Here is a 21,679-nt window from a genome sequence, read left to right as displayed (position 1 = left end):
ATACTCCACCACACAGCTGAGATCCCTGTCATCTGCGACAGGATGGATGGAGCTGGAGGATATACGTTAAGCAAATGAGCCAAGCAAAGAAATGGAGCATGTTCTCACTCATAAGCAGGAGCTGAGAGCAGATCTCATGGAGGCCAAGAGTAGGTGGTCAACAGGGCCCAGCAGAGCCCACTCATAAGCAGGATGGGCAGAGGCTTGTAACGGGCACAAACACACAGCCTAATGGGAGCACAAGACCTACTATTGATAAATCAGCAGGGGGATGGCAGTGGGTCATCTACTGTGTATTTCAAAACAGCTAGGAGAGAATAACTTGAACATTACCAGCATAAGGAAAAGAAAATATTTAAAGTGAAAGACATCCCAAGTACACAGATTTCATCAATACAGGGATGAATCAAGATATCACATGCACTCTGAAAACATGTACACATATTATGTATCAACAAAAACAAAAACCAATGACAGAACCATTTGTGAAGCATGTGCAGGAGAAGAATGGGAAGCCTGACATGATGTGGCTGTGTGTCCCCACCCAAATCTCATGCTGAACTCTAACCCTTTGTTGGAAGTGAGCCCTGGTGGGAGTGACTCATGGGGGTGGTTTCTAATGGTTTAGCACAATCCCCCAAGTGCTGTCCTCATGGTAGTTCTGAGATCTGGTTGTTTGGAGGTGCATGGCACCTTCCCCTTCACTCTCTCTCCCCTTCCAGCCATGTGAAGACATGCCCACCTCCCCTTCACCTTCCACTCTAAGTTTCCCCAGATGTAGAAACCTGTACAGCCCACAGAACTGTATGCCGATTAAACCTTTTTTTTCCTTATTACCCAGCCTCAGGTAATTCTTTATAGCAGTGGAAGAACAGTACAGTCCTCAGGACCAGCAGTGTTTTCTTTCTCCCCAGCAGCCAACAAGGTCCCACACACTAGCTGGTTTTCCAAAGCCTTTGCCAGAATGCTGAGGCTGTTTTGGGGATACGGACTTTCCCCATCTCTGGCAAACCAGATGGGGCATCCTATTTGCCTCTTACCACCTTTCTCAGACAAACCCTACCTCTGAAACATCCTCCGCCAGGGGCCTCCTTCAGCAGCAGCAAAGCTGAGTATTCCTTGCACCTCCCTTCTTCTGAACAAGTAAACATCTTAAGCTTATTTTTCCATCTTCCCAGCTCATTGAAAAAAATATCTTATGCTTTCTATTTTCCTAACACACACACGGAAGAGAAGTGCCGTGAGGGCAGGGGCTCTTGCTTTCCCGGATCTGAGCCTGGCCCTCAAACACTAGACGAATTCATACTGACACGATATCCAGAAGCAGAAATGCAAATATCCACATGACTTCAAATACCCTAAGGATCTAACAGGCCGAGTGGCCCATGTAACTATGGTTTGTGCTGGGCCATTCAACTGGTGTCCAAATCCCTGTCCAAGTGAGCTCTTTAATTTTGGGACTTTTCAGACAGCTGTTTTTTTGTTGTTGTTGTTGGTGGTGGTGTTCTGTTTTGTTTTTATTAAAGGGATCTATTACAGTTACAATCAAGAATATCCCAGGCCGAGTGTGGTGGCTCATGCCTGTAATCCTAGCACTTTGGGAGGCCAAGGTGAGCTAATCAAATGAGGTCAGGAGTTCAAGACCAGCCTGGCCAACATGTTGAAACCCCATCTCTACTAATACAAAAATGAACCAGCCATGGTGGCAGGCACTTATAATCCCAGCTACTCAGGAGGCTGAGGCAGGAGAATGGCGTGAACCAGGAGGTGAGGCTGCAGTGAGCCAAGATCGCGCCACTGCATTCCAGCCTGGGCAACACAAGACTGTCTCAAAAAAATGAAAATACACCAATACGCCCAGTGAGTTCTTCACCAACATCAGATACATCAGTTTAAAGAAAAATAATATGAATGCATGTTTTTAAATTTCAGTGTTGAATTTAACCATATCTTTTAAGAAAATATGAAGATAGAAGTTCCCCAAGGATCGGGGGAGAAAAAAGCAGTTAAGAAAATGTTAAAACCTCAGGAGAAAAACAAGTATGGGGTAAGACCTCAAGGCAAAACTTTTTCCTTGCACTTTGATTTCAAAAGAACAGAGATGCCCAAAATATGAACTCTCCCATCTGCATTTTATATTCCTCTCTGTCCTTTGAAGGACTGGAGATGGGATTCCAGGTTCCAAAGTGCCCGGCCAGGGCTCACATCAGGCCAATTCCTCTACGTCCTTTGAAAGGCTGGAGATGGGATCCCAGGTTCCAAAGTGCCTGGTCACGGCTCACATCAGGCGGCATCTTTCACAGCTGTTTACTCCCCTGACTGTGCTTAGAGAGCTCTGTGGCCCAATTTACACAAAAAGGTCCTAATTTACACACGTTCATCACTTTGAGCAGAGTCTCAAGAAATGAGACAAATATTGACACTCCACAGAAGCAAGTATTCTCTTCCGAAAAGTCAAGTGTCAGGTTCCCATGAGCCAGGCAGCTTGGTTACAGAAAGCACTGGCTGACTTGCTGGTTTAATGTTAAATGCATTTAAAATGTTAAGTGATCCGGCCCCCCTCCCAGTGTACGTTGAGCTGGTTGCAGTAGTGATGCACAGACCACGTGGTTTTGCTTCAAGCAGAGGACCCCACACCCAGGAAGAGGCCAAAGGACGGCATCGAGGTCTAGGACAGTTCTAAGGAGAGCTGCAGTCTGAATGCCTCGTCTGCAAGTAGTCTCTCATTTCAGAGGAAATCACTGAACAGAGTTAGTAACACGTGAATTTTAAAAATTCATATTTCTAATTTCATCCCATTAGAACTTTTGAAGAGCAGATGTGCACCTGCTCCAAGTCAATGAGAGGACACTCAGTCCCTCACAGGTCCTCGGCCTCCGCCTCTCACCTAGAGAACGTCAGCTCAAGCCAATCACAGCGCAGTGCGATTTTCTATAATATGCACGCCTGCATCTGAGCTGAGATGTGAATGTCTGGAATGTGCCTGCCAGGCCCAGGAAGAACTGCAGCAGCTGTGGGGACATAAGCCGCTAAGGAATCCGATTTGGAGGGAACTCGAGGCAACTAAAACTAGTTCCACTGGTTTTTCTTAGCAAGGCTTGACCAGGCAAACTGTTATCACTGTTGCTAATTCATGGTAATTGGGATGGGGACTTAACACTAAGTAATTAGAGCAATTCTAGAATTTGCTACTCAATTACAATGGCACAGATTCCTGAGAATGGAAGAACTGTTGCCCAGGAATAGAGTTCAACAGGTCCTCCCCATACCCCAGGAAACATGACATTTCCATGCACCCCTGCTTTGTTCCCTGGCCACCTGATCTCAGCCGTCTGATGGCATCACTCCCCAGAGCTGGAAACACCTGACCTCTTGTCACCCTCCCATCTGCCCTGCTTTCCTCCAGCCCGGGAGACTCAGCGATGCCCACATACAGGACCAGGAAACCAGGGTTATCCTAAACCAGTGCCTGCATTCAAAGTCCTCCATGGCAGGACAATCACCAACGGCCAATACTCCCAGAACCTTCCACCTCAAAACGGGAGCACATCTGGATTCAAGCTGACAACGCTGCATTCTCTTTGCCATGTACATATGGAGGCATGTCAGGTTCCACCTAAAGGTATCAAGTTTCACGCTGGTCAGGAGCCCAAACCTAGTCACTCTGCATGATCTCAATTCACCATCCACAGAGAAGCCTGCAGTTTTCCTCTGGTGCACGGTGTGGACGGTGGATGCATTTCCTCTGAAAACTTGGAGACGGGATCCTGGCCAAGGAGGCCAGTCACCCTAGCCCCTGCAAGGCCCAGACGTGCCCCTCTGCTGTCTGCACACAGTACCCAAGTCTAGCAGTGCTGGCTCTGTGGTGGGATCCATCTGGGCCTCAGAGGACCCGGGGCACAGGAACCGTGCAGCCTGGCTGTAGCCAGAGGCCTAAAGGATCCCCACGAGGCTCTCCAGCCAAGGTGCCCCCACCACAGGCAGAGCCATTCAAGAGAACTGCCAGCTGAACCGGAAACGTCCCAATCTGCTCAGCCAACACAGAAAGATAACAGCCACCTACAGCTGCTGAGCCCCGAAACGTGGCCACTGGGCCTGAAGGGCTGAATCCGGAATTTAATCTGTGAAGTTCTTTTCAAATGTGTTTGGCTATGTAATCAAATCTTTATTCTAATTAAATTTAAAGGAGCCTCTGGCTATGGGCTCCCTTGTCCGGCATCACAGCTCCAGGGAATAAGAATGGGAAGGAGACGCCCAGAGCCTCTCTGCATTCTCCGCCCTAATTCAGCACGTCATCATAAGGAAAGGCACTCCAGCAGGAGAGGTGTGCACAGGAAGAACTGGGTTGGCCCTGACACAAGCATGACCCCCATGGCATCACAGCTGCCTCAGCCAACAGGCAAAAGACAATGATGCCCACCTGGACAGGTCACCGGATGTGATGATGCACCCCAAGCCCTAGTCCCACAGCAGCCAGAGACCACCCGCTGCTCGTCCCAGGTGAAACACAAGCCCTAGTCCCACAGCAGCCAGAGACCACACGCTGCTTGTCCCGGGTGAAACAGGCAGAGCTGCCCGAGCCCTCAAAAGCAGGAAGAATTAAAGAGGCAATTCCCGTGATTCCCACAACACATGACACTCCTGGGAGACAGACACAGGCTTCGCTGTGAAAGTGCAGAGGACGGTACAGTTCCTAGGTGGGCTGCTTCTTCCAACGATCAGGGAAGAAACCAGATCCGTTTCCTTGTAGGAGAATCATTTGTACCGTGATTAGACAGAAGGTGGCCGATGTTATCAAATCATCAAGCACCGCATGGCTGTGTCTCCAAGGCGGGCCTGGAAACTTCCAGCCACCCGCCTAGAGGCCACAGTGCTTACAATGGAGATACGGGTGACTGAGGTCTGGCTTCCTCAGGGAAGCCAAATTTGAACTTTCATCACTGAGGAATCGCTCATTTACAGTCACTCACCCTCAATGCAGAAGAGGGCTCAAGACACTGCACCAGACTTCAACACTCAGGGTTAGAGTCAGGGTCAAATTCACAAGATTTACAAAATGTATTTACTTGGGATGCCGGAAGAGATGTAGCTTCACACCGCCCCAGCTGCAGGGTTTGCTTAGCCCTTTCACCAGTGGATCTCACCAACAAACACATCCACGCCTCATCCATGGCAGCACAGAAAACCACTTGGAAGACAGCCACTCCCACCAAGCTTCCTGACTTTGGTGTTTAAAATCTACATCATTTAAAATCTGTATCTCATACGTGAGATTACACTTCTCCGAACAGACATTGCGATTGTCATTTCACCCAAAAGGGCTTTAGGAAATGACACGCGGTCCAGACACCAGAGGTAGCCTAATTCCTTTGTGCCTGTATGGAGGCTTCACAGATACAGCCCGGTCACATTAATGACCATATGAGAAGCTCAGGGCATAGACGAACTCAGTGCTGAATTTTTCCATTTTTCGCCCTTTTGTTTTATCCAGAAGACAGCTGAGAGGCGCTCCGGCAGATCATCTCCTTGAGTATAATGACTCCAGCCACTTCTCTTCACCCCAGGTCACCCCTCAGTCACACGCTTTTGAGAAGCCAAAGCAATTCTGTTCTCTTCACGCTGGGTTCCAAGCACTAAATTCCTCCGTTTTATCAATTAGATTATCAAGCAGCCGTTTGTAATCTGGACTGCAATCTGATACAAAATTTAAGGCTAATTTAGGTTGCGGTAACAGCTCCTATTTACGTTATAGACAAGGCATGAATGAAAACTTTAATCTGTTCATAGGACCAATTTTGTAAACAAACCAATTATTCAAGCAATGATTGTCTTCAGTTAGATGCAAATTTCTTTGCTCATAAAAGATTTTCCAGTAGGAATTTTTAAATCCATGGTCTGTGTTTCCTGAGCCTGTCTCTGCACCATCCCCTGAGTGCACAGCAGAACTCAGGGCATCCCATAAGCAGGCCCACTGAAGAGAATAAGCCCACAGCCCCCAGCCCAGGAATCAAGTCCGAGCCCCAGCAGCCCCTCGTCCAGCCGGGACTTCCTCACCAGCACAACACCCAGAGGTCTTCCAGGTTTAATGCCACGTGTGCGTGGAAAGTAGAGTGCTGGAAAGACCACAGGGGACATTCTACAAATGCAAATTCCCTCCTGAAACAGCCCAGCAACCCTCTGTACCGTCCCCAAAGTACCCATGCCAGGCAGGCATAGAGAGTCTAATGGGGTGCCTAGGAATCAGCATTTAACACAATTCTGATGAATAAAAAAGTTTGAGAGGCCGGTCAGCGAGGGGCTGCTGTGGCCTCCACTCATTTGCAGGCTCTGAAGAGACACCGATTCAGGTAACAGGCCAGACAGGACAGGACAAGGATGGGAAAGTGGAGGGCAAATTCCATGGACCACCAACCACCCCGCCATCCCCACTGAGACTCTGTGATTTAAGGAGAAGCAAAGCCAGGGAGAAAAGATGCTCGCACCATGCGAGGGACTGAGATTTCACCTAAAACGCACAGCATGTGGCTGAGGGCCAAGGTTGGGTAAGCCGGGAGCACAGAACGGGATTCACAGGCCCAGAGGTGCCCCCCACACCCAGACCTCGGGTAGACCTCCCAAGTACTGCCTGTGTCTCCTGCCTGGTTTATTTCCTTCCCCCCTTCTACTGTGTTGGTTTCTCAGCCGCCCCCCACCACCACACACCCCTCTCTACAAGCTTGGTGGACTGAAAAGGGCAGGGGGGGGGGTGGTAAGAGCTGGGCTCTGGGGCCAACGTCCTGCCTGAGACATTAGTTCCAACCCACCCAGCTGTGATGTGAGCCCGAGATTTCTCAAATGTGAGATGGGAAGGTAACTGAACCCACTTCCCAGGATGGCTGTGGAGATCACATAGCCACACGTCAGCGTCCAGCACACGTGGGACCCCAGCCGTGTTGCCCTTGGTGGGAATCCCTCTATGCCCCCTCTGCTACCAGAGCCAACTCCCAGCAGTAGCTGTGGAGGGTGCATCCTCTATTCCCACTCCACTCACCTATCGCTCCACCCAGTGACTTGCCACGCAGCGGCCACCAGCAAATCCGGCCCCAATGGATAACCGACCACCACCAACCTCCCCCCACTTTGAGGCATCTTCCACTTGCAGTTGCGAAGCAGGGAGAAACCGCCCTCAAGGGCGCTCACCTGTTCCTTATTGCACATAATGACCAGCCACGCAGGGCCACCAGCAAACCCGGCTCCACCGTCCAGGTTCTGGTGGGTTACTGCCCCCCTCCCCCACTTCCTCCGGCGGTGTCTGGGAGGCTCAGAAACTGCCCTCCAAGGGCACTCATCGGTTCCTTATTGCACTAATACCTCATTTACAGAAGTCCACTTTGACTTCCAGCACTGCAAGTGTGACAATTTAGGAATCCTGCTTGCAAGCTCCAAGAGCTTGAGGTCACGTCCACCTCACCAGCATCCCAGAGACCCAGCACTGTCCCACTCTGTGTTTAAAATTCCAAAATACTCTTTCAAAATGCTACTGGCATTTGGTTTGCACATAAAATGCTAAAAACCTTCCAGTGAAACAAATATCTTCAACAGTTGGATTCAATCATAACATGTGAGTTACACATCTGCCAAGTTGTAAAGCCTCATACATTTATAACATTTTATGTATGGTCAAACGGTTCATTAATATAAATTATGAAAGTCTCTAAGAAACAGATTTTTTTCTGGCATTAGATGGCCAAAGGAAAACTGGGTTCTGGTTGGCTTGCAGGCCTGTAGAGGCAGACATATCTGCTGACACAACCAAGCTCCTTCCCACTGACATGGCCGCATCCCAGGCCCCTCACCCGGACGCCCGCAGGCCCCTGGAGGAGCAAGCTGACCTGCCCACATTTCTCAAATACACAGCTGTTGCTCACACTGCAGATAGAGTTCAAGGCACGAGCAGGCCACCACACTAAAAATACCACGCAGCGTCCACGCCAGGTGATGGTGTTTTCACTCCATCCCAAAAGCCCCATGTATGAGTTTACAGCCATGATTACTACATGAATTTTTAGACCCTCAAGACATACTTTGTTTACTTTTATGCAACAAAGTTAAAAGACTATCACTCAGATATAGGCTCTGAAACTGTGGAATAATTATTTGGGAACAGAGCCTCTGCCAGATCAGGATAAGCACTTGGGACAACACCCCGTGACCTCGGTCCACACAAACCCATCCAGACCAGAGGCCTCCCGCACTGCTCTGTAATTTCTGTAAATGAGGTATTAGTGCAATAAGGAACAGATGAGTGCTCTTGGAGGGCAGTTTCTGAGCCTCCCAACCACACGGCCACATTAAGGCTGAAGCCGCACCACCTCCAGAAACACTGTCCGTCGCCGAGGTGTGCCTGGCTTCTGCCTTTTTCCAGAACTTAACAAAACCTGAAAGGACAGGTCTGTGTAGAAAACCACAAACTACTTGCGATTCCTCTTCCCAGGTCAGGCTGTAGGAAGCTCGTCTCGGCCCTCACCGTGTTCTGACCTTGGTTCCCATAAGAAATAAAGTCAGATTTCTAGTCCCTGTCTCCTGGGCGGTGTGGCAGGCATACATACCTTCAGTTACATGAGGAAAGGCGTGGCGAGCCCCCTTCCTTCAGTAAAGCTGCACAGTTCCCCGAACCCTGATGCCATCCCCCTCACGCCACTGTGAACACCTGGACAGAGCATATTTCAATGCGTGCACCTTCGTGGGCTGGTTTTCTATTTCTCCACTAAATCACCCCAAAGTTAGCGCCCTGAACACTCACTTATTTTCTCCCATTTCTGAAAGCTGGAGTCCAAAACAGGTCCCACCAGCTAACGTCGAGGTGTCGACAGGGCTGGCTCTGGGGAAGCGACCGTCTCCTCGCCTCCCGCAGCCTCTAGAGGCTTCCGCATCCCCTGGTCCATATGGCACCTACTGTCTTCAGGACCCACAGCAGCCCTGATGGCCCCTCAGCAGGAAGACGCAGAATGTCAGGAGCCCGGGCTCCAGTGCTAGGGCCAAGCCTCCGCACCCTCCCAGCTCCTCACACACGCCCGTGCGAGCTAATAGAGATTCCACTTTAAGTAGTGTCACCTGTGTAAGGGGTAAGTGCCCAGCTGTGAACTGGTTAACCTCGCTCACACAGACCCCGGGAATAACCTCACAGGCCATGGACCACTTCACAGTGAGTGACCACCTGCTCGGGGACCTCCATGGCCCAGTAGAGCCCTCCGGTGCCTCCCCGTGGACTCAGGGTCTGCAGCACCAGAGGGCCCTGGATAAAAAAGACAGCTCCCATGTCGGGACGCACTCACCAGCGGTTGGGTTCCCGGTACTTTAAGTAGCCAAGGTGGACAAGCTGGGCCCTGTGCAACTCCATCACAAGAATAACGGCTGCACGTGGTGAGTGAACGGGTGACCACCCCTCAGCCCAGATGGCCACACTAAGCACATCACCGCCGTGACCTCCAATGAGACTCAGCTGCTGGCACAGTCCAGGTATCGGCCCCCAAGAACATTCTGGATCACAATTCACAGTAGTGATTGCGATCAGGGCCACACATGGCTGAATGTATTTACAGGAGGATGCCACAGCCGATCTGGCTGGACTGAGAACATTTCCCACTGTACATTCTTACAACACCATTTTATTTGCGCTTTATTAAACTTTTACGGCTTTTTTCTGCTTATCTACTTTATGGGAGTGTTTCTTGTTCTTATGACTGCAGTGACACTTTAAGCTACAACTATTAATGTGTAAAATTAGTTTGGAAGACGCCTTCTCATTAAACATTTCACAAGCAAGCAGTCAGAGGCACCTAACCCGGAGGCCTGTTTTCTTCTCTGAGCCAAACCTACATTGGACTCAAAGAAAAGGGCACACGGAGAGGGGCTGGATCTCCAGCGCCCATTCCTAGGGGGCCTCCTGGGGAGCAGATATGGAGGGAGAAGCCCTGGGCTATGGCACCGTCGTACTAAAGAAAAGTCCATTTGGGTAAATGTAAGTGCCAGACTTAAGAGATTAAGTAAACCATGAAAAGAAACCACTAACCACAGCTTCTCCAAAACAGAACTAAACTCCCTTTAGTTTGAATTGGAAAAGCAGAAGTGCTGATCAGGATACAAAAAAAAAAAAATGACAATGTATCTGAACACAGGAGAATAATCAAGGGCCACTGTCTCTTCCTGTGTCAGTGGGAGCCTCGCATCTAAGCTGGATTTAGAAGGTTGCTGCTTTGGACTGAAAGTTATCCTCAAACCGTTTGTAAGCAAGTGGAGCAGAACGCTTCAATTATTTCAAGGTTTAGCGGTAAAGCTCTGTAACTCTCAGAACTATTTTAATTGGTGTAAATTTTAAAGTGACTCAATCTGTTGGCTGGAGTATCTAACGGCTTACCCACGGGGTCATGTTGGAAAATTATTCCAATTGCCTTTTTTTCCTACTGAAGATGCATTTGAACGTTCTTGTAGTTTGCAGTTGGCTGGTTCTGATGTTTGGTCCTGAGGAGGTCCAAGTACCCGGAGAGGAAGAATCTGAAACCTCAAGCCATTCGAGTGCTGTCTGGGGAGATGGAGACCCCAACCCGAGGGCCACTGACGGACTCAGCACGGGCGCAGGGCCGCCCGAGGCAACGGGCCACGTATTTGCCGCTTACAAAACAACATAAGCACGCACCCCTAGTTGTGCACACACGCTCTGTACACGCTCACGTCTGCCCATACCAACACCAGCACACAGCCCCAGCTGTGCACACACGCTCTGCACATGCTCACATCTGTCCGTGCCAACACCAACACACAACCCCGAGATGTGCACACACGCTCTGTACACATCTGTCCCACCAATGCCAGCACATATTCTGTATGCACTCACATCTGTCCCTGCCAATGCCAGCACACATCCCCAAGGTGTGCACACACGCTCTGTACACGCTCACATCCCTCTCTGCCAATATGAGCACACGCCCCCAGGGGTGCACACACGCTCTGCACATACTCATGTCTGTCCCTGCAGCCTGAGTCAAACAGTCACAGAGAGGCAGAGGAGGAGGAGGAAGGACGCGATGGGCACCGAGGTCCTGGGCCGGTTCCCCTCCCTACCTCGGGAGAGACCCCTCATGTGATCCTGCCGTCACTCACCCTTCCGCCTCCATCCTCCATTCTCCCACATGGATCAGGAGGACGCCCACTGCACAGAGCTGTGATGAGCATGAACAGAAGACGGCAGAAGCTCACGCCAATGTGCTGAGCACGGGGCCTACGGAGTGCTTCTTTCTGCTGTGGCTGACATCATCAAACAAGAGGCTGACACGAGAATGTCACTCGCTGAGAAACTGAAACGTGTGACCTAGGAGCCTCTGAAGGTCTAAGAACAAACCAACAAACCAAACGGTTTTGTTTGTTTTTCAAACACCATAGCCTGTTTTTTCTTTTTTTTCATGCTCTACCTTGGGTATTATTTATTTTAATTTCAAATTAAGTCTAATAAATACACAAAATCACAGGACCGAGCATGGAGCATTGTTTCACTTCATGTCCTCCAGCCTTTAGGACACATTAAGGAAAGACATGATTCCAGGATTCCCATTAGAAAGGCTGCCCTGAGGCACCTGCTGGGGCAGCCAAATTGTAGCACTTGATGCTGCCCCCAAGCTGCTTGAATGAAGCAGAAGATTCCGGAGGTCTCTTCTCTTCTGCCCCTAGCCCAGGAGAGAAGGTGGGAGGAGAAAGGTGAGAGAAGACAGGAAGAAGGAGGGGGGAGTGAGGGAGAGAGGAGGGGAGAGGGAGGGAGACAAGAGGGGGGAGAGAGGGAGAGAGGAGGGGGGAGAGAGGGAGAGAGGGGGGAGAAGGAGAGAGGAGGGGGAGGGAGGGAGGAGGGGCATGTTCCATCCACCAAGGCAGCTGCACTGCAGAGAGAATGGAGGATGTGTTGCTTCTCAGGACAGCAACTTCAAGCTGTTTATAATTGTTAGCATAAACAGTGACGAGCTGAGGACAGGGCTGCAATTGGAGATGACAACGTTTTATTTTCATAGTTGATATTGGGGACCTGGGCCTAAAGCACCATGCCTTGCCCTTTTTCCAGATGGGCCAATACCCGATATTGACTAGGAATTATGACGTGGAAATGTTAAGCTCAGTCCAGTTCAATTCAGGAAGCATTTATCAAGAAACTCCTAGACCAAGGGCTGTGTTAGACACTGGGTATGGGGTGACGGGGATACGAAGATGTGGAATTAGAACTCAAGAAGCTCAAATGCTCTCATTTAATTCCCTAATGCAATTACCTAGCTTCAACCTGATGGCTGTAATGTCTAAATTCACTTTTTCTTTATTCCAGTTCTACATAACAAGGCATAAATAATCACAGAGGAATGATTCTGTGTTGGACTATTCAGTGGACAGAGAAGAGCATTCTGACCGGTGTGAGACACTGTCTCCGTTCCCAGGGAGCCCGTGAGGTGGATGCACAGAGTACACGCGTGAAGATTCAGGAGCACGAGCGTCAAGTGATGGGAGGGGCACGGAGGCAGCACCAGAAAGATGCCTGCTGAGAGGCTGCTGCAGCCAGGCTGGCCGGGAAGGTCACGGGAGTGGGCACAGGCATCTCCCTCCAGCCGCACTTGGTTTTCATGAGGACGCGCGCAGGGAAGGGGATGACACCAAAATGCTGTGGCGCTGAGGGGAGGAGGAGAGGGACACAGGGCCGAGGGCTGGCCACCACCCCTTGAGTCCATGCCCCTCTGAACGCTGCCAAAATCAGCCCCAACGGGGAGAAATGAGGTGGGTGAAAGAGGTGGACACACTTGGCTCCCATGGAATTCACAGATTCCAGTCATTAAAAATCCCTTCTGAGTTTTCATCTGGAAAACTTTGCAAATGTATTTAGGGACAGGAGGCAGAAGATGAAGCCAACACAGTTGGGCTCAAACCGCCACCCTTCTCCTTCTCTCTGCATCCAGGACCCTCCCTGGGCCCCTGAGTGCGAGAACCCGGAGCTGCCCAGCCCAAGGGCGTGGCCCCTGATCAGAGGAGGGAGCCGCACGGCGGGGCCCCCAGCACGTGGATGGCAGGATCTGTGCTATCTCAGTCCCAGGGCCCCAAGCAGAGAAGGCCTGGGGCTCCCAGCTGAAGTTTTGCTGTCTCCTCTTGTCACCAAAGTCGAAAAGAACTGAGTGGGACCAACGCCGCACCTGGCGGCTCCTCGGTGGCTGCCGACGTGGCCCTCAGGCTGCGGGTGAGACCTTCTAGGGGAGCCCAGACAGCGGTGATCATCACAGCCACGAGTGCTCCAGTTGCCCCAAAACTCAAGCATAGCCTGAGGAAGGCAGCGCCCGCTCAGATCCCCGTCCGGGCTTGTGTGGCACACTGGAGAGGCACACGGCACCAGAACATGGCACTTTAAGTGGCTTTGTGGTGTGTAGGAACACAAAGTGGGGGCTCGAGTGGCTCAGAAGTCACTCCCACCAGCCTGCGGGACCCGGACGGCCCCTTTGGACTGGCTAGAGTCTCTCCAGGGCGGGCTCCAAAGTCCCAAGGATGAGGTGAGCGTCGGTCTTGCTCTGAGGAAAGCCCCTGACAAGTATCCTGAACATGCAGGCACACAGCTGACTGACTCATTTGAAGGGACCTGCTGAGCCACGAGCCAGGGTTGGCTAGAGAGAACTCAACTAACACACGAACCCTGCCCAGGCGCCCACCTGGGGCGCCCACGAGAAAACTACAGAAGCTGTGAAGACGGAGGTGTCCACAGGGCTGGGAGAATCCTGGGAGAAGCCGCACTGGGGACCGGGAGGGACGGAGGGCTGGGCCCCACAAGCAAACGAGGGAGGCACTCGGTGCCCTGTAGACTCCTCTGCACTCACAGCTGCAGGCCTGGCAGGCAACACGACCTTGTCTGCAGGGGCCCAGGAGCACGTGTGTTTGGCAGGAGCTGCCCTCCTGGAGCCACACTACGGGTACCGTCATTTTAGAGGCAGGTACCTGATATCAGCTATGACAATCAACCATGCCACCCTGTATTACAGCCGTGTCCTCAGCGGGTCACTCTTTGTGCTGACAATTACAAAGAGTTTGAACTCACTGTCCAAAGAGGCAACAAGCCCTTCATTATCAGGGCCGCAGCCTCTGTGTAGCCCTCCACCCCCGCCGTTTCCCGTCGGGGCAACATGAAGACCCATGACGGTGACACAGAGCCAGTCCAGTAGCTTCAGTGCAAGAAAAATCACAAAAACTCAAACACATCCTAAACATGGGCAGTTGGTAGGAGCAGATTCCTCAATTCAACCTGTTCAGAGGCTTTCTGGGCTAGCACAGCTCTGATCACAGGCTTGCGCTTTCTGCTCCCCGTGAAGGGCGGCAAGGAGGCCGGGCTCTGCCATTCTGCAGGCTTCGCTACGTGGAACCTGCCCTGTGGCCTCGGTGGCCTGTGCCAGACAGCGTAACCGTCGCCCGCAGTGAACACTCGGCACAGCCCCGCAGGCTTGGGGAAGAACAGAAAGTGACCTCTAAGCCTGCAGAAGACGCTAAGCCACGCACAGCCTCACGCGCACTGCGTGTCAATCGCCTCCGAAGCAGGAACGAGCTCTTTATAGTTCCAGTAAATGCAAAGGCCGCCCTGGAAAACTGCGTGAACCTTTCTGACAACTCACAGGTGGGGAGCCACTGCCTGAGACACAAAGGTAAAGAATTAACCTGAAACTGCATATTATAAAACTTATTTTTAAATGGTGGTGCTGAATTTAAAAGACTCCCAAAAATACTGCATTAGAAAGTGACAGAGTGAAACCGTGAGGCTGACCACATGAGTCCCGGGAAATTTCACCAAATGTTACGTCAAAACTGGGAAACAGAAGAACCGCACCTGATGAAATATTCGATTAATCACTTGAGTCCTCCCCACATACGAAGCTCTGTAAAAAGTGTTCCCAGAAGGTAAAGTGAGCAGGAGGGCTGTGAACACACAAAGAGAGAGCCACTTCGTCCACGGACCACAACAAAAGAAACGCTAACGAGTGCCTATGACACGCTGGAGTCCAGGGCTCTGGGTGCAGCTGGGACGGGGATACTCAGGGTCCCACTGTCCAGAAGGGAAACCAGGGTGGAAACACCAGGGAGCCTGTCCCAGGGTGCAGAGCCAGTGAACGGTGGTTCATACTGGGCCAATCCCAGCTGCCAGGCTCTGGGGCTCCTCGGGACAGAATCCTGTTGGCTTCACTCTGGGGTGAGAGAGGCGGCGCCATCCCCCAAAGGCACCTGGAGAAGTGGTGTTACCCTCCATCCCGGTCCCCGGCGTTACCCTCCATGCCCCTGTCCTCGGCATTACCCTCCATCCCCCTGTCCCTGGTGTTACCCTCCGTCCTCTCTCCCCAGTGTTGCTCACCATCCTCCTCACCTCCAGGCCCCTCTCCCTGTCCTCCCTCACTTTCCTGTTCAGCCAGAGCACATCACATGTCTCTTCCCTTTTCAAGAGGCTCAGCTGCACCCAGAGGCATTCCAGCCTATTCGGGATGGGGCATACACCCTGGGGAAATGCCAGCACAGGGCCGGAAGGGCCTGAGACCCTCTCACTGTCGCCCAAGAAGGATGGAACAGCCCACAGTCACGCTGATTGTCAGGCAGGATGAAAACTTCTGTGTCCGAAATGCTCTTTTCACTGGAACTGTTCAGATCATTCGTGAACAAATCCGTTAAGTACCAGCAAGGGCCATTCCCACTTATTCTCTGGCTACAGTTTTCCACCCACCAGCAACCACACTCCTAGGAATTATCCCTAACGCACAATCAGCGCCTTGTGCCTTTAGGAAAACCTCTTTCTCTCCAGCTTTGTCCTCCTTCCACAAAAGGTGCCTCTGACTGCCTCACTCACCACACCAGGATTTCACTCGGCTACGGAGGAAAATCTGCGTGGGGCTCAGAGGTGGGTGGTCCCTGCATGGGCAGCAAGTCTGTGACATCCTCCAAGGAGCCTGGCCCAGGCCTGCCTCACACGCCAGGACTCTACCTTCTGGCCCTCGGGCCCCCGAAGCTGCTTTCCCTCCAGGTGTCATGCCCCGGGCAAGAAGGCTGGACAAGGGCCCAGGGCTGCTGTTGGTCGGGAAAGCCTCCTGACACTTCCCACTCCAGGAACCCCCATCAGCATCCCAGCATCTGGACCTGTGTCACCAGCCGCTCCGCCGTGCAAGACAATTGGATTTTCAGCTGGGTGTGCTGCTTCCCTAAACAAAGTAGGGTGTTGTTACTGAGGAAAAAGGAAAAAATTTGCATCCTCTGGGCAAAACTGCGACATCCAGCCACCGGTTCTCACCACCCCAGAGATGTCCACCCAGGGCAGATAGTGTCTTCGACCAAGCGCCACTGACCCAGAGTGCAGTAATTAGTACACTTTCACCAGAGTCACCCACTCCTTCACCTTTACACCCAAGAAAAACATGTTTGCCAGGCAAATTAGGTGTCCAGGAGGTGTAAGGAAACCCCAAGCCTGCTTTAAGCCTCAGACTTTTGAGACCGTTGAGGGCCGTGCACACAAGAGCAAGGCTTCACCCGAAAGCTCTGCTCCTGCCAGACATCATGGACAGACCGCACAGCTCAGCCACATGGACCCTTCCAGGGGACCTCCATGGTACACGCAATGATGTACACTTCGTTCAGCCTCGAACAGACCACGCCCTCATTACAGGGTCGGTGGTCCACCTCCTGCCATCAGCCCCCCACCTCACCGACGGTCTGTGTCTGCATCTGAAATAACTTTGCTGTTTTACCTGGGTACCAAAATGCAGCATCGTGATGTTTAAAGGTCTTTAAATACCAACACTCCGGGTGCAGTCCTTGTCACTTAAATCGCTCACTCGATACAGGCCTCACTCACAACTCTGAGGTAGCTCATACCTTCCCTATCTAACCAAGGAAGCAACGAAGGCATGGAAGCTGCAGCTCCTAAGGATTAGGATTAGGATTAGGATTCAATCTAAGGATTAGATTAGATTAAGGATTCAAACCAGTGATCTTCGTCGCATGCTGACCTACCTCTCAGGCTGAGATAACGTTCAAAATTAACCAGGTAGAACAGCGTTCCATAAATCAGCTGGAAATGGTCCTTGTGGATGGGCCTGTGGTTACTCCCTGAAGAACAAGACCATTAGCCCAAAAATCCACCTGTGTCACACTCAAATGCTTACATATCCAATTATTTTTAAAATCACCCAATCAAGCATGTTCACAACCATTTAGAGCCATAGAGATTGTCTGCTTTGCTGACAATCAACCCAAGACCTCTGTCGGCAAAGGGCACGGTGCCAGGTCCAGAGAAGGTGGGACAGAGACACAAACAGGAACCTCTCCATCCCTGGGAGCCTTGCTCTGATGGGCCCGTGAGGACATGGTACAGACCGCGGGGCACAGGCAGATGGCAGGCCAGAAGAACGGGCTGCATTGCTGGGAGGCAGTGCTTTGAGCTCTAATGGATGGAACACTGCTAAACAGCGAAGGTGGAGAGAGGGCATGAAGAGGCAGCAAAGCACAGCCAGCCTCGGGGAACCAGAAGCCACAGGGACATCAGGTTGGGTGCTGCTGTCTGCTGCCCACCGGCTGGGGGACTGTACTGGGCCTGGAGGGACATCCCTGACACTCCCCACAAGATGCCAGGGGCACCCCCAGCCCCAGGTGAGAACCACGGATCCCATGGCGAATGAGGCCAGCCTGTGGGAAGTGGGGCTGGGACAGTTCTGCACAGCTTAATAGGAAAGTTGGGTTCTATTTTGTGGGGTTTTGGACACGCCGATGGCTAGTCAGGGCTGTCCGTCAGGAAGTGATTTGAGGACAGACTAGAGAAGGGGCTGCCAAGGGCAGCAGAGCATTCGCTGCCTGGGTCCAAGGAAAAGGAAATAAAGGCTCGCGATGTGACAGTGGGGGGGAGCACAGAGGGAAGGAACTGGTGGAGACACAGGACTGGCCCCGCACAGGGCTTTGAGCAGCTTCCTGGGGGTCGTCCTATTAATTCTCCTCATGGCCCCAAGAGGCGGCTGTAAGGATCCCTCTCCTGAGGACAGAACTGCTCCAGAGCCACACAGCGAGGATCCACAGAACCAAGATCCGGGCCAGCTCCAAAGCGGGTGAACTTGACCCCTCACCCATGGTCCTGAGACAGGGATCGGAACCCCCTGGACACACAGACACAGGAACTGCAGGAAGGGGAAATAGACGCCCCGGACCAGTGGCAAGACCCAGGGTTTCAGCCCTCCAGGGCCACTGGGACCAGCCACTGCACAGGTGGACACACGATGCTTTAACTCACTCTGGGGGAAGGAGCCCTCACTCTCAGGGTGGAGATCGAAGCTCAATCGGGCCAGCCTCCCTGCAGGGCACAGCCTGAGCCACACATGATGCTGAGGTGCCCCAACGGTGGGGTGCTCAGAGCCACTCAGCTGAGATCGTGGTGCTTTCTGTAACCACCCTCGTTTCTTTATGGTATAGATCTGGACTCCATCCTTTGCAATGTGTGGGGTTCTAGGAAGAGGCTGGCCAGCCGGGGAAGTGTCCTGGGCTCTGTCCCAGTGATGATGAACTTGGCTCCCCACAAGAGCAGCCTGTTCACCACAGTGACCCCCGGGTACCACGCCTGCACCCACCTTGCTGAAGATAATTCACTTCTCATCCGTGAAAGAATAAAGCTAGACTAACTCAATTTCACACTCACTTCCAACTTTAACAACTTGTGTTAGGAAATCAAAGACAAGGACTCTGACCACGTCACAAACCCAGGAAGCAAAACCCGAGACTAACGGAACGATGCCACCTTCGCAGTTCCGAGCTTTACTAGTTGTTTTTCTTTTCTGGTCTGTTTTCCTCTTTTGGTTTAAATAATTAAAGATCCTCGTTGACAAGAAAAAAAATTCTCTATGAAACTAAAAAAAATGGTTCTAATTAAACATTTAAACATTCTTCCATATGCTTTATAAACAGTTGAAATTACAGCTCTACTTACTGTTAAGTACTTTAAGCAAATGAAAGATTAATTATACAGACTGGTAATTATAAAAAATAAGGCTACATATTCATGGCATCATGAATAATTAATAAGAACTGTTTGATTTCATTCAGACCAGGGATTCTGTGCTAATAGGCTCTCAGCTGTCTTGAAATAATGGTGAAATTTTAAAATTACTTTTGTACTTCAACGTGTCCGCAAAGTGAAGCACAGCAGCTAACATCCATCGTGGTGCCCAGCAGAGCGACCCGCCCTACTATGGCCAACACCCTGATTCCCGAGGGCTGCATCCCAGGGCTGTGCTAGTGCAGAGAACGTTCAGGAAACAGACCAGGTGGCAGGAGGGGGTCTTGTCCTCAAGGAACCTCATGAGTCTTGCTAAGGGGACAAACAGCGAGAGAATGAAACCGGCAGCCACGGAAAACGGACAGCGATGCCCAGGCCTTGCCATGCATACCCGCTCACTGGCACCTCCCTGAGACCGGTCTGGCACAGGCAGCGGCAGGGTCCGGTCCTTGGAGCGCAGGGATGGCAGAGCAGAGCCATCAAAGCGGGCGGCATGCCGACAGTGGCTTCTCTGCAAGAGCTCCTGGCTCTCAGGTAGCTGAGGGCTCCTCAATGGGAAATTCTGGCTGAGCTCCAGGGGAAAGCCGGTGGGAGGCCCATCTCCTCTGCCCCCATCTCCTCTGCCCCAACCCTGGAAGAGGGTCAGATATCAATGCTAACTCTTGTGCTGGCTCAATTAATTCCAACAATTCAGAAAACAAACTTGCTTTAAGTATTAATTTCCTAAAAAGAACTAACATGAATTCAAATAATTCACATAATTAAAATGATTTTAATTGTTAATTTAATTAAAACATCTCCGTTTTCACAGCATCATGTACCTTGGTACTTTCTCCTTATTGCATTTCCCATCTTCCAGGGCAGGTTTCCTTCCACCCAGGGCAGCAGCGACTCTGGTGTCTCGGGTGTTCCCAGGCTTCCGTCAGCCCCTGGGGGGCTTACAGTTCTGCAGCGGTCTCCATCCTCATTAATCTGCATAAGAACATCCGTCCGCAGGGATGTCCTGTGGCCCCGTGGCCACATCTGACGTGCAGCTAAACGCTGGGCGTGTCGCCTGGTGACAACAGATGACACAACTGTGGGCAAGGTAGCACCTCTGGGCGCCGACACTCTCGATGAGTTTTTTACAAGACCATTCTTTAATGGGTGAACCCTGATAGGAAACACTAAAGATTGTTTTTAACTATTTTTATATCGAGACAAATCTTTATCAAACGTTCACTCAATGCTAAATGTCACTTCTCCAGCCAACCCCTTTAAGAATACCTAAAACTTAAGACTGGAATGACGCTTTCAAACACATACTCTACTCATGCATTCTCGGGAGCAGAGAGCTGCTTAATATTTTCACGATACACAGGCATGAAGTTAGGCGAAGTCATTTTAATATTTTTACCTGAATATTTTAATAAAATCAGAAGATCATTTTCACTCTAATACTCTACTTACAATGTAATTTTCCATTAAATAAACAGTCAATGTTCAGTAACCCACATGCTAATAAACTTTTGAAAACTTTAGAAAGTATTAAGTATAATCAAAGATTACTTTTAATTTTCGAGCTGGCAAGAGCCTGTGTCAGGGACCAGAGTTGAGATTGAAGAGATAAAAGCACGATTATTTTCTTAAAGAAAAGCGAAATTCGTAAAAGAGACCACGTGATTATATAAAGCAACACAGAATCCGTTTTCCGAAAAGGCAAACGTGGACCACAGAACACCAGCGTTGCCCGTGATGAGAGAAACAGTTAAAAGGAAGAATTCACGGTGGCCCAGCATAGATCAGGTGTGGGAGGACAGAGAGGTGATGAAATGATCCTCCTTCTAACTTCTCAGAAAGGCACAAATGGCCAGCACTGTAACTGAAGACCACGCAGGCACCAGTGTGAACTCAGACTCCATGGCCTTCATCGTAACTGGAGACCACATGGGCAATGGTGTGAACTCAGGCCCCACGGCCCACACCGTAACTGGAGACCACATGGGCACCAGTGTGAACTCAGACCCGACGGCACCTGCCTGGGCTGCTCCAGCCACCACCAGAACCTGTTCTGCAGCTGAACTGGAAGCTGATTCTGGAAGGAACTGAGCAGCATGAGGACGAGATCCTTCTACCTCAACAGGGATCAATTTTTTAATGATTTCTTTCTTTTAGAAAACTGTTAATAAAATACTTTGTTCCAAAATGACCAGGATTTCAGCAGCCTCTACGTTCCTTCAAGTCAATCAAAGCTTTCAAATAAAACCCGGGGCCGCCTGTGTACCTAAGAGCCTGGGCACTGAACATTCAGACAAAACGTCCAGGGTGAGAGTGTTCATGTCCCAGCGTATGTGTTTGAAAGCAGAGAACTGAGATTCTTCTGGGTTAATGCAGGCGATTGGGCCAAAAAACAAGGCACATCCACCTGTGAATGGGATGAGCTCCCAGCTGGCTGCGCAGAGGTTGTAGATATGAAGGAACTCACTTCCCTGCACACTGAAGGGCATCAGCATCTCCACGTCGACCGCACCTGGGCTCTGCTCGCCCCTCACAAGCTAGGATGACAGTGGCTGCTTGTGGACAGAATGTCAAGGACGGATGGACAGACATCCTGGACAGACACTGTACAGAGACCAGGGGCTGGGCAGG

At 51.0% G+C, this 21,679-nt stretch overlaps 1 protein-coding gene across 1 annotated transcript in view; it reads right to left on the bottom strand.

Annotated features, from left to right (window-relative positions):
* The window catches only part of LOC139361048 (uncharacterized), a 128,175-nt gene that overhangs the window by 65,500 nt on the left and 40,996 nt on the right, over positions 1 to 21,679 (bottom strand). Inside the window, exon 3 of the mRNA XM_071089529.1 lies at positions 19,873 to 20,105. Coding sequence (XP_070945630.1) covers positions 19,873 to 20,105 — 233 coding nt within the window. The remainder of the gene's footprint in view (positions 1 to 19,872; positions 20,106 to 21,679) is intronic.

The sequence above is a fragment of the Macaca nemestrina genome, assembly GCF_043159975.1.
Source record: "Macaca nemestrina isolate mMacNem1 chromosome 4 unlocalized genomic scaffold, mMacNem.hap1 SUPER_4_unloc_4, whole genome shotgun sequence".
NCBI lineage: Eukaryota > Metazoa > Chordata > Mammalia > Primates > Cercopithecidae > Macaca > Macaca nemestrina.
Note: the sequence above shows the minus strand (reverse complement) of the source record. Positions and strands in the feature narration are given on the sequence as shown.